The sequence below is a fragment of the Lactuca sativa genome, chromosome 8, assembly GCF_002870075.4.
Source record: "Lactuca sativa cultivar Salinas chromosome 8, Lsat_Salinas_v11, whole genome shotgun sequence".
Lineage (NCBI taxonomy): Eukaryota > Viridiplantae > Streptophyta > Magnoliopsida > Asterales > Asteraceae > Lactuca > Lactuca sativa.
The window spans coordinates 229,173,966-229,191,483 of NC_056630.2; the positions used below are offsets into that span (position 1 = coordinate 229,173,966).

At 34.4% G+C, this 17,518-nt stretch overlaps 2 protein-coding genes across 2 annotated transcripts; both read left to right on the top strand.

The window, feature by feature from the left end:
- The first annotated feature begins 402 nt into the window (after window positions 1-402).
- LOC111905625 (receptor-like protein EIX2) lies at window positions 403-3,687 on the top strand. The gene has a single exon (XM_023901315.2). The coding sequence runs from the start codon at window positions 403-405 to the stop codon at window positions 3,685-3,687; it is 3,285 nt and encodes a 1,094-aa protein (XP_023757083.1).
- A 6,707-nt stretch (window positions 3,688-10,394) lies between these two features.
- Window positions 10,395-11,027, top strand: LOC111905642 (putative receptor like protein 25). Its single transcript, XM_023901333.2, has one exon. It carries the CDS (start codon window positions 10,395-10,397, stop codon window positions 11,025-11,027), a length of 633 nt encoding a protein of 210 aa, XP_023757101.2.
- The last annotated feature ends 6,491 nt before the right edge of the window (window positions 11,028-17,518 follow it).

The following is a 17,518-nucleotide window of genomic DNA, read 5'->3' on the forward strand; positions in this document are numbered from 1 at the left end:
ACAAGTGAAATTGTTATAACTGTATGTCTCAGCTTAACATATGCAAATCATGTAAAGTCTAAATGATGTAAGAATATTACATTATATATATATATATATATATATATATATATATAATATATATATATATATATATATATATATATATATATATATACACACACACACATATGCATATCATTTTTGTCGAGAAGCAGAATAATAGGCCAGGAGCAACAACATACTAATTTGTGGATAAAATATGTCCATTGACTTCCAAGTCTTCCATGAAAAAGAATTGGTCTTTGTTTATTGCTTTATAAATGAACTATTTTCAATTCTTCATCACTTCAATATTATAACAACCCATCTTTGCAGTTCAATATTTTTTTTTCTTCTATTTGAAACTGATCAGGGTTGATAATGGGCAATAAGTGGAGTTTAGGGCTCCATTTCATTTGCATAAGTATTTTTTTGTTAGCAACCACATGTACTTGTTTGGGTGTGGGAAATATAAGTGTTGTTTGCTCTAAGGAAGAGCGACTTGCTCTTCTCAAGTTTAAACAGAGCGTCAAAGACGACTCTAAAATGTTGTCATCATGGGTTGGAAATGACTGTTGCCTGTGGGAAAGAGTCCGTTGTGATGATGATTCTGGAAATGTCAAAAGTCTTGATCTCAGAGGAGACAAGAATTCTGGTGAAGGCTACTACTGCTTAGTTGGTGGTGAGGTGAACTCTTCTTTGGCTCAGTTGAAGCATCTAACGTATTTGGATTTGAGTGGGAATGATTTTGGAGGAAGCCGGATCCCAAAGTTCATTGGATCCTTGAAGCAACTGAGCTACCTCAATCTCTCTCATGCTGGATTTCAAGGTATTATTCCTCATCACATTGGAAATCTTTCTAATTTGAAGGTTCTTGATCTTAGTTCAAACCAAGGGCCTATGCCAGATGACGAACCATTGGTGGCAAATGATGTGGCATGGACTTTTGGCCTTTTGTCACTCGAGCATCTCGACTTGAGTGATGTAGATCTTAGCAGAGCACAAAATAGGGACATGCTGCTTTACATGATTCCTTCGTTAAAAATTTTAAGTTTATCAGGTTGCAGACTTCCGAGTGTTTTTCTTGGTCCTTTTCTTAATTCGAGTAAAATACTTCCCAATATTAAACACCTCGATCTTGGCTTCAATTCTTTTGAAGGTCCACTTCCTAGATTTTTTCAAAACCTGACTTCACTAGAATTCCTTGATCTTTCAGGCTTTGAGCCAAGTTCGTCATGGAACTTTGCAAACTTGGTAAACATGATCCCTTCTTTATCAGAGCTGCATTTGTCAAATTGTGGGATCGATAAAACCTTTCTATCTTTTTCCCATCTTAATATCAGTACACTATCTAAAATCCAACAGCTGAATCTTAGGTCTAATTCAATTCAAGGCTTATTTCCATCTGTTTTAACCAACATGAGTTCCCTACGAGTCCTTGACCTCACTGGAAACAATCTGAATTCCTGGGTTCCTATTATGCCTAACCTTCTAGAGCTTTATCTTTCTGAAAACTCGTTTCATCGGATTGAAGATGTTGGAATCTGGAGACAGTGTCACCTTAGACATTTAAGTGTGGCTGAAAATGCAATTGGTATGGAAATGATCGACTCATCAAGAAACGTATCTGAGTGCTCTCAATATGCTTTGGAGGGGTTGGATTTGGAGGGGAGTATCATAAATGGTACAATTCCAGAAGCACTTGGAAGAATGGTGAATTTAAGGTTCATATATCTAAGTAGGAATGGATTGACAGGTTCAATCCCAAAATCACTAGGAAGATTAAGATATTTAGAACTATTATATCTATCTGCTAATGAGTTAACAGGTCCCATTCCGACATTCCTTGGGAAACTTTCTGTAATTGACCTTTCTTGGAATCAATTGAATGGTTTGATTCCAGAATCCTTTGGAAATTTAACATGTTTAAAAGAAATGAATCTAGAATTGAATCAGTTAACAGGCCCCATTCCAGCATCTCTAGGAAGTCTTGTTTCGTTACGAGCAATGAAGCTATCTAGAAATTTATTAAATGGGAATATTCCAGTTTCGATTGGGGAACTTGCCAAACTGCAATCTCTAGACATCTCTTACAATTTTCTAAAAGGAGTAGTTTATGAAGCCCATTTTGCTAACCTTTCAATGTTGAATAACTTCGATGCTTCTTTTAACATGAAGTTGACATTCAATGTTTCACGTGAGTGGATGCCTCCATTCCAGTTGGTAACTCTTCAACTCGATTCTTGCAATATAGCAAATGGATTTCCACAGTGGCTTCGAAATCAAAGGAAAATTGAGATGCTAGTTTTGTCGAATGCTACAGTTTCAGGACCTCTCCCCACATGGTTGCAGAAGATGCCCATCATTCCTTTCTTAGATCTCTCTCACAACAAACTTACCGGACCTTTGGTGAACCTTCCCAATGGGGGAAATGTTAACTTTTTTGGGCAGGTATTTGCCCGTGGATTGCTTCTCCAGAATAACCTTTTCAATGGGTCGATTCCTAGGTCATTGTGCACAAGGACAGATTTGCAATATCTTGATCTTGCCAAAAATAGGTTAACCGGGAAAATTCCCAACTGTTTTAAGAACTTGAAAAACTTGGTTACGATGAGATTTAGCTCAAATCGGTTGCGTGGTGTGATTCCAAGTTCAGTTGCTCTTAATTCTTTAATGCGGTTAAGACTCAACGGAAATAACTTTACTGGTGAACTTCCTCGAGAATTAGGGAATTTAAGAGATTTAGAAGTCTTAGATGTCGGTGATAATAGATTGTCTGGAAAAATACCCGTATGGATTGGAGAAAATCTTACATCTTTGATCGTTTTGAGGTTGCACAAAAATAACTTCACCGGAAGAATTCCACGAACATTATGCAAAACTCCAAAACTTCAAATTTTGGATGTTGCATACAACAACTTAAGAGGAACCATCCCTCATTGCCTAGGGGAGTTGAGTGCCATGGTTAGGAGTGACCCTGATTTTCTTATCGACCCTGATCATGATGAGAATCTAATTCAGGTCATGAAAGGTGTTGAGCTTGAATATACAAAAAATTTGGCTTTACTTTTTAACATGGACCTTTCAAGCAATAAACTTGTGGGAGAAATACCAGTCAAGCTAACTGCGCTTTCCATGTTGGTGGGTCTCAATTTGTCCAATAATCATCTCAGTGGGGAAATTCCAGGCACCATTGGAAACTTGACAGCTTTAAATTCTCTCGATTTAGCAAGAAATGAGTTGACTGGGATGATCCCTCCGAGCATGGCAGCTTTGACCTTTTTGAGTTATTTGAATCTGTCACACAACAACTTGTGGGGACAAATTCCAACTGGAAATCAATTGCAGACCCTTGATGATCCATCGATATATGCTGGGAACAAAGATTTGTGTGGTCCTCCATTGCCAAAGGGTTGCTCAAATCCGGAAGACCCAACAACAACAACAACAACAAGAAGCAAGAAGAAATACGAAGCAGATGATGAGTCGATGAAGATATGGTTTTATGTGGACATAATGTGTGGTTTTGGAACAGGGTTTTGGGGTGTTATTGGAGTATTGTTGTTCAAGAAACATTGGAGACAGAAGCTTTTCATGTTTGTTGAGGATACCATGGAGAAGATATACGTTGCCTTCTTGGTTATAGTTGCCAAGATGAAGACATGAAGAGAAGCTGCGTAGATCCTCTCGAAAGAAAGTAGTGTAGTTTGCGAATATATATCATCGATGATTTTTCTTTTTGCCTTTTCATATATAGTGTTATATTGTGCTTATCAATAATACGCGTATTTGGATTTCATATTTGCATAAGAATTTGTAACATGGTGTTGTTTAAGCTGTTAAATTGGACTTATTTTTGAATTAAGTTTTATCTCTAACGAGTCAAGTGGATATTTTTAGCTAAAGGGAACACGTCAAATAGGTCGAAAGTCACCTAAACTGTAATCGCGTACAATTTCTTTAATCATTTTATAAAAACAATTAGATTGTTATTGTAATAACATAGTTTTTGTATCATATTCAATAAGTTGATAATCTATTTTACTTTTGTGATGATTGACAGAAACTATTTCTCTCTTCTAGTTTGTTCTAATTATATGTATACACAGGCATATGTGTATTTGTTTTTGTTCTCAGCAGGCATATGTCTCTTCTGTTAACTATCTTAATAAGCTTTTTGAAAGGGTAATTTATATCGGAAATAATGACTTATAGGGCAATAAGTGGTTGATAAACATCCACTTTTTGTTAACTGATAAATGTTAATTGTTAAAGAAATTTTTTTGAGAAGTTATGCATTTAAAAAGGCCTACGCAGATAGGGTTCTTGTTGAATAGAAGTTTAGGGGGCCTTTGGTTCTCGAGAATCCTTGGGAATTAGCAATGTTTTAAAAACCGGTTTTTTAATTGAACCGGTCGGGTGAGGTTTTCCGGTTCAACTGGTTTAACCGGTTCAACCGGATGGTCAAACCGGTTCTATATTTTTATATGTTTTTAATTATCCTGCATACATTGATTACAAAACTTATCATCTTTTTAGTATTACAAACGTAAATAGAATGCAACATATAAAAACAATCATTATAAAATTCAAAATCAAATAAAGAAGCCCAAAACAAACACAAAAATCCAAAAATGGCCGGTTCAACCCGGTCCATTCCGGTTCAATTCAGCCGGTTGAACCAAAACAAACACAAAAATCCAAAAATGGCCGGTTCAACCCGGTCCATTCCGGTTCAATTCAGCCGGTTGAACCGCTTTTTTACCAAACCCGGTCGGTTCAATCCGGTCAGAAAATCATTATAAAACCGGTCCAAATCGAACCGTCCTCACCTCCAGTTCCTGGTTCGACCGGTTCAACCGGCCGGTTCGAACAGGTTTTTAAAACACTGGGAATTAGAGAGAATCACTAGTACATAAGAGGTTTAATAATGTGGTTTTTATTATTTGTTGATGCGGCTATCAAACCGCTTAAAAAAGTAAAGCATCATACAATAGCGTTTTTTATGCAGTTATTAGAAAATGTCGCAAACCACCTTATAAAATATCCGGATAGATAATATAAATCACATCATAAAATATCATTATTTGTTGATGCTGTGCAACAACCGCATTAGAAAATGTTGCAAACCGCCTTATAAAACATCCGGGTAAATAAATACGAATCGCATCATAAAATATAATTATTTGTTGATGCCGTTCAAAAACCCCATTAGAAAATGCTGCAAACAGCCTTATAAAATAAACTAAAAAACGCACCCGAAAAAAATAATAAGAACCACTCTATTAAACTAAAGCACCAAAAAAAAAATATAAAACTACCGTATTAACATATAGCATCAAATAACACAAATCGCAGCAAAAAGAAAAAAAAAATTGTTACCAGCAATAAACAAAAACATACTATTAAAAAAACTGCACCATTATACAAAAAAACCAACAATTTCTAATTTAGTTTTTAGTTATAATAAAACACAAAACATTCTAGTTATTATATAGTTCTTTTCCGACTATCATTCATCATTTCAATTAAAAGCGGTATAATTTTTAAGACCATATCAAAGTTTATCACACAAAACAAACTTTTTCTTCTTCCAAACTGCAACAAACAAACAAATTATATATATATATATATATATATATATATATATATATATATATATATATATATATATATATATATATAGAGAGAGAGAGAGAGAGAGAGAGAGATTTTAAATATATATAAAACATTTATTGTATTTTGAAAATCATGTTGAATGGTCGCAAAAAACTCTCACATGTCTTTAATCACTATATATCCACATTCCTAACTATCATTTTATTTGTAGACTGTATTTAATTCACAATTAAATATTTCAAACCATTTGAAATAAATTGATATAAGAAACAGAAAACATACATTTACCGTTTCTCACTTATTAAATTCTCCCGGAGAAATATTGTTAATTAATGAAGCAAATAGGTATTCACTGAATTCTTTTTTATCATTTTTTGAAGAATCGAGAATATAAGCGGATTTGATGATTTTTCTTATTTGTTGCGTTTTTTTATGCGGTTATTTGATTTTTCAGTATTATTTATGATTTTTTTTAGAATGGTTTATCTTTTGATGCGGTTATATCTATATTTTATGCTATTATATATATATATATATATATATATATATATATATATATATATATATATATATATATATATCATGTGAAAAACTAATTTTATCAACCATACAAAATAATATATATATATATATATATATATATATATATATATATCTATATATATATATATATATATATATATATATATATATATATATATATATATATATATATATATATATATATATAAACTAAACAACACAAAAAAATGCATAAAAACACATGTGCACAAACATATCCAACTAATGACATTTTTGTGAGTCAACACAAAAATATCAAGTCCAATCCTAAAGGGATATTTAAGGGAACCAAAAAAATATTCTTGTAATGTTGTTGTAGAAGCTTCCACTTGAGTAAACACTCATTGCTTGCAAAAGATTGAAAAATCTTCTTTAAGGGAAAAATTCTGCCACATGCAACACTTTCAGAAAAAGGTTGCAGAATGTGCTGCATTAGGTCAATAACCATTTAAAGAAAAAGCAATTGTTGATAGGGTTCATGGCACTTCACGGAAAGTGTCATCTTTCTGTTCAGCTCAGGTACAGCACATGTGTAGCATTCATGACACTTTACGGAAAGTGTCATCTTTTTGTTCAGCACATGTAGAACTCGTAAATTTTCCTTTTTGTCTTCCAAAAATGGCTTCCAACTTCATTTCTTGTTACATCTTTATACAAATAAATTATTTCTAAAAACTAATCTATTACTTTACAAAAATAAACAAGAAAAACTAATATATTTAATTATTACATACCATATGAATAAATAAATTATTACAACCATTTTTACAACAAAAACAACATAACAACACATTGGTCCTTGGCTAGTATATGCACATCATACATCAACATATACATAAAACAAACTTTGTTTCTCTAAGACAACTTTAAATAACAAAAGATGCATGAAACTTTTGTCACATAAAATAACAATTAAAAGTTGTCAAAGAAAATATGTATGAACTTATTTTTATACAAAAACAAGTTATCCATATTCTCCAAAAACCATGATTTCCAAAAATAAAAAATCTAACCAAAATTACAAGATGGCTTTGATACCAATTGTTGGGTTTTAGTTCAAAAATAGTTTCATAAACTTAAAAAATATGGCAACGGAAGACTCTATTTTTTTTTTGAAATAACATAAATAGTTTATACCCAAAAGGATCTTTTTGTAAGTTATAGAAAGATTAAACACCAACCAAAGGAATGATGAATAAATAACAACCTTTATAGCTCTTTAGGTTCTCTTGGGGGGCTTGGAAGTTGATGAAGGATGTGGAACCTTTGAGACACCAACAATGACTCAACTTGATGCAGAATGCTAGTTCTTTGTGTAAAACTCTTAAGTTTTGAACCAAACCCAAGTATGGTTCAAAGAGAGCAAAATGCAAGCATCAAATCTTCAAATGTTCAAAGAAGAGAAGAGAAGAAAAGAGGGAAGATGCTCTCAGCTACAAGCAAGAAGAAAGGGGCAAGAACTTCAAGAGTGGAAGCCTCGTATTTATTGTGCCTTAAAGTGAAGTCTTAACCCATTAGGTATTTTAAATTTAGAAAAATATGTCCCCTTGTCATAATCATGTCTCCCATGCCTTTAAAGCATGATTAGACAAGTCATACACTTCTTCTTTTTATGCATATCTCGAAATTGCGTGTTTTAGGGAAAAGACAAAAAGATTCAACTTGTCTAAAAGTTTGTACATGACTTATAAATCATACCATATGATATATATTAAGTTACTTGCTAATGGAATTATTATTTCCATGAAATAAATAATTTTCAAAGTAATTATAAGAGTTTTATTGAATATTTATTAAAATCAATTTCTAATAAATAATCAATTGTATCAAGTTGTTGTTAGTGTGACCCATTAGTATCATATTTTATTTAGTAATATCACTTTAATATGACTCTTGAGCATACTAGGACTTTCAATATCCTACTTGCGCAAATTCCAAAAACAGACAGTTATAAAAGCCATTTTCAGGTATGGTGTGAACTATGCAAGAGGCTTATGTAGTCAAGATGAGATTTGTTCCTCTTATATGTTGAGAGTTAGACATCTAAGGCACCTTACCAAAAGTTGAACAACTAATGAGATAGATTTCGATATGAATCTCATGCTTAACATGATGTCTGTAGCAAAGAGATAACTGATAAACTTACCTTATACACCAATTGTAGCTTTAAGCTTTTTGGGAATTAGGCGTTGATAGAATGGCACAAACAGTCATATGGTCTTAGGGGAAGTGAAATGCTCCCTACACTTAAGTCCCATTATCTATCTCAGGTGTTAAGGATACAAAGATAGTACCTTCTAATCAAGTATCATTCACGATAACGATCCATGAGATGATATTGATGCGGGTCAGTTCAATACTAGTTCTCTGACAAGTACTTATGAAACTGGGTTACAATCTCTTGCCTACTTTCATCTAGTGAAAGTCAACTAATCTAATTCATATTAGTCTTACTTCATAATTTCTCCCACAATTATAATCGACTATGAACTTTTGTAATAATACCATTATTCATGGATTAACCATGTTAATATAGAACACAACAAGTATTAATATGATGACTATATCCCAATATATCATAACATTATCTAATAGTTGTTGTTATAATGTTCCAATATCCAAAGACTAAATCAAAATCAAAAATCCATTTGAAGAATAATAAAGTCTTATAGTTGAAGTGTAACCATTCATAGTTAGCTTAAAAAATGACTTTATGAATTGATCTATCAAAATTTAATTTGTGTGAATTTTGTGAATACTTTCATTTCCATACTTAACTTTACTCTATGTATAGTTAAATATCTTGGAGATATGATTGGTGTTCTTTCGTGACATAGAGTCTCTTAGCTCGATTAAGTATACTCTCGAAGTCACAAAGATTTCTATATGATCCTCAAATGGCAGAAATCAACATAGTTTTTTCAATGATCTCATTGATCCAATCATATTTGGATTCAACTTCTAAAGTAGCGTACTCTTATTTTGTAGTAGATTGTGTCGTTATGCTTTGCTTGGACCTCATTCCAACAAAGATTTAATCTTCATTCCATAATGAAGTCAAAAATCCAATTATAATTCATAATTATTTATATTTGTTTAGAAATTAACATCTTGTGTAGAACTTTCCCAAAAGATCCTTTCTAAACTAATTGTCTCATATACATTCTCTTAGTTCTTCTAACGTACTCTTAGAATGTTTTCATAGTCATCCAGTGACTTAACCATGTATTCAATTAGTATCATATAACATGCTTACAACATGATCAAATACCATGTCCTATGCATAATATGGCATAAATGATGAATTCATTTGTCAAGAAAATAGGATATAAATAACTTCTTCTAGTTCAAACCTATGAGCTATGTTTGAATTCATTTGAATAACTTCGATGCTTCTTTTAACATGAAGTTGACATTCAATGTTTCACGTGAATGGATGCCTCCATTCCAGTTGGTAACTCTTCAACTCGATTCTTGCAATATAGCAAATGGATTTCCACAGTGGCTTCGAAATCAAAGGAAAATTGAGATGCTAGTTTTGTCGAATGCTACAGTTTCAGGACCTCTGCCCACATGGTTGCAGAAGATGCCCGTGATTCCTTTCTTAGATCTCTCTCACAACAAACTTACCGGACCTTTGGTGAACCTTCCCAATGGGGGAAATGTTAACTTTTTTGGGCAGGTATTTGCCCGTGGATTGCTTCTCCAGAATAACCTTTTCAATGGGTCGATTCCTAGGTCATTGTGCACAAGGACAGATTTGCAATATCTTGATCTTGCCAAAAATAGGTTAACTGGGAAAATTCCCAACTGTTTTGAGAACCTGAGAAACTTGGTTGTCATGAGATTTAACTCAAATCGTCTTTGTGGTGTGATTCCAAGTTCCGTAGCTCTTAATTCTTTAAAGCGGTTAAGACTCAACGGAAATAACTTTACTGGTGAACTTCCTCGAGAATTAGGGAATTTAAGAGATTTACAAGTCTTAGATGTCGGTGATAATAGATTGTCTAGAAAAATACAGGGTTTGGATTGGTGGAAATCTTACATCTTTAATCATTTTGAGGTTGCACAAAAATAACTTCACTGGAAGAATTCCTCGAACTTTATGCAAAACTCCAAAACTTCAAATTTTGGATGTTGCATACAACAACTTAAGAGGAACCATCCCTCATTGCCTAGGGGAGTTGGCTGCCATGGTTAGGAGTGAAATTGAATTTCTTATCGATCCTGATTTTGATGAGAGTCTAATTCAGGTCATGAAAGGTGTTGAGCTTGAATATACAAAAAATTTGGCTTTACTTTTTAACATGGACCTTTCAAGCAATAAACTTGTTGGAGAAATACCAGACAAGCTAACTGCGCTTTGCATGTTGGTGGGCCTCAATTTGTCAAATAAACATCTCAGTGGGGGAATTCCAGGCAGCATTGGAAACTTGATGGCGTTAAATTCTCTCGATTTATCTAGAAATGAGTTGATAGGGAGGATCCCTCCGAGCATGGCAGCTTTGACCTTTTTGAGCCATTTGAATTTGTCACAAAACAACTTGTCCGGGCGAATTCCAACAGGTAATCAACTGCAAACCCTTATTGATCCATCAATATATATGGGGAACAATGATCTATGTGGACCTCCATTGCCAAAGGGTTGCTCAAATCCTGAAGATCCAACAACAACAACAACAACAAGCAAGAAGAAATACGAAGCAGCTGATGAAGATATGGTTTTACGTGAACATAATGAGTGGCTTTGGAACAGGGTTTTGGGGTGTTATTGGAGTATTGTTGTTCAAGAAGCATTGGAGACAGAAGCTTTTCATGTTTGTTGAGGATACCATGGAGAAGATATACGTTGCCTTCGTGGTGATAGTTGCCAAGATGAAGACATGAAGAGAAGCCGCATCCTCTCGAATGCAAGTAGTGTAGTTTGTGAATGTGTATCACCAATGATTTTTCTTTTGCCTTTTCATATGTAGTGTTATTGTCCTTATCATTTATACATATTTTGATTTCATATTTGCATGAGAATTTGTAACATGGTGTTGTTTAAGCTGTCAAATTGGACTTATTTTTGTGTTAAGTTTTATCTCTAACGAGTCAAGTAAATAATTTTAGCTAAAGGGAACACGTCAAAATAGGTCGAAAGTTACCTAAACTGTAGCTGCATACAATCTCTTTAATCATTTTTTCAAAACAATTAGATTGTTATTATAGTAACATAGTTTTTGAATCATATTGAATAAGTTGACAATCTATTTTACTTTTGAGATGATCGACCGAATCTATTTCCCTCTTCTATTTTTTCCTAATTATATATATACACATGCATATGTGCATTTGTTTTTGTTCTTGACTAGCAATTTTCTGAGGCATATGTCTCTTCTTTTTACTATCTTAATAAGCTTTTGGAAAGGGTTATTTGTATCAGAAATAATGACTTATAGTGTAATAAGTGGTTGATAAAAAACCCTTTTTGTTAACTGATAAATGTTAATTTTTAAAGAAAAACTTAATTTTGAAAAGTTATGCATTCGAAAAGGTCTCTGCAGATAGGGTTTCTTGTTGAATAGAAGTTTAGGTGGCCTTTGGTTCGCTAGAATCCTTGGGAATTAGACAGAATTGAAATCTAATTTCACCATATACTCATGTTTGGTTCAATATTTGTTAAGGAATTAGATTCCTAAATGAGGTTAACTTTCCATCAAATGAGGAAAAGTCCATTCCATCAAAACTAGGATGGAATTAGATTATAATTCGTGACAGATTACAATTCTGCGAACTAAACGTCACCTTAACAAAAAGAAAGTTTTTTAATTATTATTATAAAAATAATGGTGGAAACATCGATGTTGATTGCATTCAATTCAATTTTCCAAATGATCTCGTTTTCGATGATTTTATATCTCATATTTGTTTTCCTGTCTTTCTCCGGGAAGAGAAGATGTAATTCTGTGATAGCCTTGTAAAATCTGAACTTCATTTTTCTGTTATACCTTGAAATTATATTATACCCTTTCACTGTATTATGGAGTTTGTGGATGCAAACTAGGTGATTGATATGGAAAGAAATTTAACTTGTTGATTGTAACTAAACTAAAGCTCGAGGTTTACTGCTAAAGAAACAAATTAGTGTTCGCACAATTCTCAACTGGTTGTGTACGTGAACCGTATAGAATGCAAATTAGATTGTAAAAATATTTATCTCAACTATGTAAGACAGGTTGTCAATCTCCAGTGTGTGAAAAATACGTGAATGCACTGTGTGTGCGTGTATTTGCTCCACATCGTCAGGCTGCTTGCAAGCTCTATTATGGCACCCGGCTAGAAATTCCCAAAAGTAGGAAACAAAAAGAAATTGTCCACGAGAATTTGAGATTTCAGTCCAACTTATGGTTTTGTTACCAATCAGTCCTTACCTTTGATGTTGTTATGGTTTGGGTTCTTACCTTTATGAGATCCATTCTATTCTATTTTTAATCTTCTAACTAAAAGAATCAGAAATTTGCCACTTGTCATTTTTTTTAAAACCCATCTTTGCCACATGGCATGTTGTAGTTCAACATGTATTTTCTTTCCCGCTTATTTTGAATCTCCATTTATAATTAATCGTATCCCAACAAATCAGCAAAACATTCTTTCATTCCCATTGTACCTAATAAAATCATGAAATATGATCCATTCCAATTTTAAATTTTGCTGGTAGCCTTCCTAAGAAATCAACAAACATTCCATGAAAACTGATCCCCCAATCACGACTGTATCTTTGGAAATCAAATCACCATTAATCCGTCGTTTCATTATTCAAAAAAGACAAAACTTCAAAAATGGTCCATGTGGTTTTCGAAAATATCAAGTTTAGTCCCTAAGTTCAAAAAACCTCACGGATCGTCCATGTGGTTTCAAAACTTTTAACATTTGGTCCTTCCGGCTAACTCCGTTACCATTTAGCCGTTAAGTCAGGGACAATTTTGTCATTTCACTACACAGGGACCATTTATGAGGTTTTTAATTACTTTTATTTAAAATAAATAAATATATAATATTTAATATGCAAGGGGTCTCTCTCTCTCTCTCTCTCTCTCTCTCTCTCTCTCTCCACGTTGGTGCGGCGCAAGTTAGCATCCTGGATCTGCAATAAGCATATCTGCTCTTCTACTTCTACAGCGAGAACCCCGTATCTCTGTGCTCTCCCCGAAAGTCTTAAAATATCAAGCTTGAATGGCGGACGCCATTGATATCTCAAAAACACTGCGTATAGTTCTTTTTGTAGACCTCAACACATTTCTATCCCAATTTCCTAACCCTAATTACATTACCTCCATTTTTGCTACCTCCAATATTCTTCTATCTTTTCCCCCTCTTTCATCTTCTCTTTTCTCCTTCAAGCTATTCTTCTCTTCTCTCTCATCTCTCAATTCCGTCTCTACGCTCCGCCTTCTGCTTCCCAGTTATTCTTCTGCATATGTATCCTTTAATTCTCCTTCGCAAACCCTAGATTCTCTCTCCCACACCCTTAATTCCATCTCTTCTACCAAATTGACGTATTCCCCTTCAAATGCTTCACATATAGCTAGCTCTTTGCTTCAGCTTGCTCGCGACTATGGCTGGGAGTTCGATATTGAGAATATTCCATGTAAAATTCACTCTGATCCCGTCGATGTCCGCTCAAATTTGGTTATTTCGTTGTCGCCAGTTTGTAGATCGTTGAAATCCTTAGCTGAGTTTGTGTCTGTTGATGTCGATAATGATTTCTTGATGAAGATATGAAATTGAGGAGATTAACAAACAATCGATCTGCATTCGGATCTCTTACTCTCCTCTTTCGGCTTCTCCATCACCGGAGACATAACAGATTCTATGACGACATGACGACCAAAACTTCAAATTCTCACCACCAACTCCATCAGTGGTGGGGTGATGGTCTAGAACAATCGATCCCAGATTGTTTTTATGAAGCTTTCCCATTTAATTTGACACCCTTTACTCTAAACCCATGAAATCAATCACACATAACCTATGAACACCCTTTTTATAAACACGACCTTTTATGTGGATCAATACGTAAAATCTTCACACACATACACATAGAGAGAGAGAGTGACAAGAGAAATAGAGAAGTAGCAGAGGAGTAAATGTTGAGAGATAGACCCTTTGACATTAGAGAGAGAGAGAGAGAAAGAGGGGGTGGGACCCCTTGCATTTTAAAAAAAGAAGTAATTAAAAACCTCATAAATGGTCCCTGTGTAGTGAAATGACAAAATTGCCCCTGACTTAACGGCTAAATGGTAACGGAGTTAGGCGGAAGGACCAAATGTTAAAAGTTTTGAAACCACAGGGACGATCCGTGAGGTTTTTTGAACTTAGGGACTAAACTTGATATTTTCGAAACCACAGGGACCATTTTTGAAGTTTTGTCTTCAAAAAATAAACACAGAAGATCATCAGTCTCCATTACTTGAATGCTCACATTAATCTGATGAGGAATGACACAAGCTCACACATACGCATTCATCTGAGAAGGAATCCCACGAGCTCACAGAACAGAACAGAACAGAACATAACAGAACAGAACAGAACAGGTATGTTATCTTTTTCCACAGACTATTTTGGGATTTCCTATTTTATTGGAATTTGATCATATACTGACAATCGGTTTTCTAATATGGATTATATGGACGGTGATTGTTCATATAATTGTTAGAGAAAGCAACATGAAGATAGGAGGAAGAATGGAGATTTGCTTTATATAAAACACTATAAGAAAAATACCCTTTAATGACACGTGAACAATGACACGCACTGATTTACAATACACATTTTTTGTGTGTCCTAAAAATATTGTTAACCTTCCAAATTTTGAAGGATAGAGGACACACATTTGTGCGTGCCTTAAAATTATTGTCCCACAAAAGAATTACAAACACGGAGGGCGCTTATTTTAAATGTGCGTCCTCTGTGAATATCGCTTTATAAATTTTTACTCAAAACGCGCGTTCTTAAAGGAAATGATCAATCCTCTAAAATTTTAATTTTGAAATACCCCGCTTCAAGATATCCCTCAATTCTCTTCTTCCCTTCTCTCCACAAACCCTAATCACGATACCATCTCCGCTTTAAGGCATGTACATGACCTTATATTTCTCCACCGCCTTCAACATGTTCTCGAAATCAAATCTCTCCATGAGAACCAGTGTCTCACCAACCGATGCCGTCGTGATCAACGTAAAGACTCCGACTGTGACGTCGGCTCACCTCACCTCGCCGGCGACTGCGACTCCTCGAAGATTTAGGGTTCTGCTCGGTGTTGTGCTCGATGATTCTCAACGAAAGTGTCACACCCCCAAACCGGAACGGCAGAAACGTTCGGGGGCGGATGACGTCATGTTTAGTATCACAACACATGATCATAGTAATCAAAGTAACAAACAACCATTGCATTAATATTTAAGTGTTTACAAAGTATGTGATGTACATAAGATTGACTCCAAAGGTAAATAACAAAACAAGACATAAAGCTAATATGCTCCATCTTCTGAATCTTAGAACGCGTACATGTCTACTAGTTTCCTGAGAATACAAGTTATTTTGAAAGAGTAAATCAACATTTACGCTGGTGAATTCATGAGTATTTAAGTGATGGAAGTAAGTTGTAAGTTCTTTTTTAGAAAAGTTCGCCTGTTCCTCCAGAAAATCCTATATTTTCTGATATGATGAATGAAAGTAAAAATGACTCTACAATTCCTTCTATGAGTACTAAATGGATACAAGTTATATACAATTTAGAGTAAACTGACCATCGATTGTGTGAATCTGCCCTAAGCCCACAACCAAACAAGGAACATGGAATGAGTCGAAAGTCACACATCCCATTGTTTGTTAGATCTTCACTATATATAACCCTGGTGTATTCATTTGATACTTATAAAACTGTAATAGTTCTTTATATTTGATGAAAACATTCTTTAAGAAAATCATATATTTCCTTTAGTAAAAATACTTCATTCTATAATCACTTAGTTTATACAAGCTATATATAATCTAATATCGAACGGATAGTTAATTTTGTGAATCTGCCCTAAGCTCACAACCAAACAAGGAACAGGAAGTAAGGTGGAAAGCACACATTCAACTACCTATTGGATATTAATTATATATAATCCTGATGTATAAACTAAGGTATTATAGAATTAACCACTAAAGGTCCTTTAAGTTATACTGGTTTAATAAAATGAATTAAACCCTTTTACTGATAAGTTTCTACTTTAGCCTACTAAATGTTCTATCTGAAAAGTATGTTTTGGTACTAGAAAATGGTATATTGAATTTGTATACTATGACCATACCTGGTACTCTGTCACACCCCCAGCCGTCAGCGGAAACACCGGGTGGTGTAACGTTGTTGGGTCAAAATTATGGTTTATACTTTACTTTTCTAGGAAAATGTATTTTTCAGTGTTTATGGTTTCATTTACGGTCAGGTGGGTGTTTACGGTCGTAAACCCATTTACGACCTATGTTCCCCATATTCATATAAATAGATGTTAGGTGGGTGAGGAGTGCATTAGTGGAGGGGATCTTAAGTGTGTGTATTCTAAGGTGTGAGAGAAAGAAGAGAGAAGAGCTAGTGTGTGAACTTTATGTATGGAGCATCATTCTATTCACTGAATACATCATAGATTCAAGTTATTATTCTTCTTCTTCTCTTCTGTTTTGATCTGGCATCATCCAATTGATTGGGATTCCGCACCATCAATTGGATCTGATTGATACACAAGCAGATTTGGGGACTTATAATTGGTATCAGAACTTGGATTGTATCAATAAATTTTGTCAGATATGGAGCTTATTTGATCTTACTTTTGAAGGATTCATACGTTTTTGGATAGATCTTGGAAAAATAAGGGGAGTTTGTTCTTCGCGTTTTTGATAAAAACGAGTTATGAATCGAGTTTTGGAGCAAAAATGGTGAAAAACGTCGTTTTTTTCGCGATCTGAAACTGTGTTTACGCCTTTACGGTCCTCGGAGTTTACGGCCTCGGTTTGCGGTCAATCTCGCACGTATACGGTTCGGTGTACGGTCAACCTCGCACGTTTACGGTCAGCGTTTCCGGTTCGCACCTCGTTCTCGGTTTTTAGTTCGGCCTCGGTCAGCAGCGGTAGTCGTCCTTGCATAAGCTTCATATAAAAAAAAGAAAGGAGAGATTGGGGATGCCGTGTTTCGAACCCGGGTCTCCAGTTTCAACAAACGCGCCTCTTATCAATTGATCTACTAAGGAACTCCTTAAACATCTCGCTCCTTTTAAACTTATTGTCTTCGCAG

What these genes read in the sequence shown, in the direction of transcription:
- LOC111905642 (XM_023901333.2), top strand. Translation starts at nt 10,395, where the DNA reads ATGGTTAGGAGTGAAATTGAATTTCTTATCGATCCTGATTTTGATGAG.
- LOC111905625 (XM_023901315.2), top strand. Translation starts at nt 403, where the DNA reads ATGGGCAATAAGTGGAGTTTAGGGCTCCATTTCATTTGCATAAGTATT.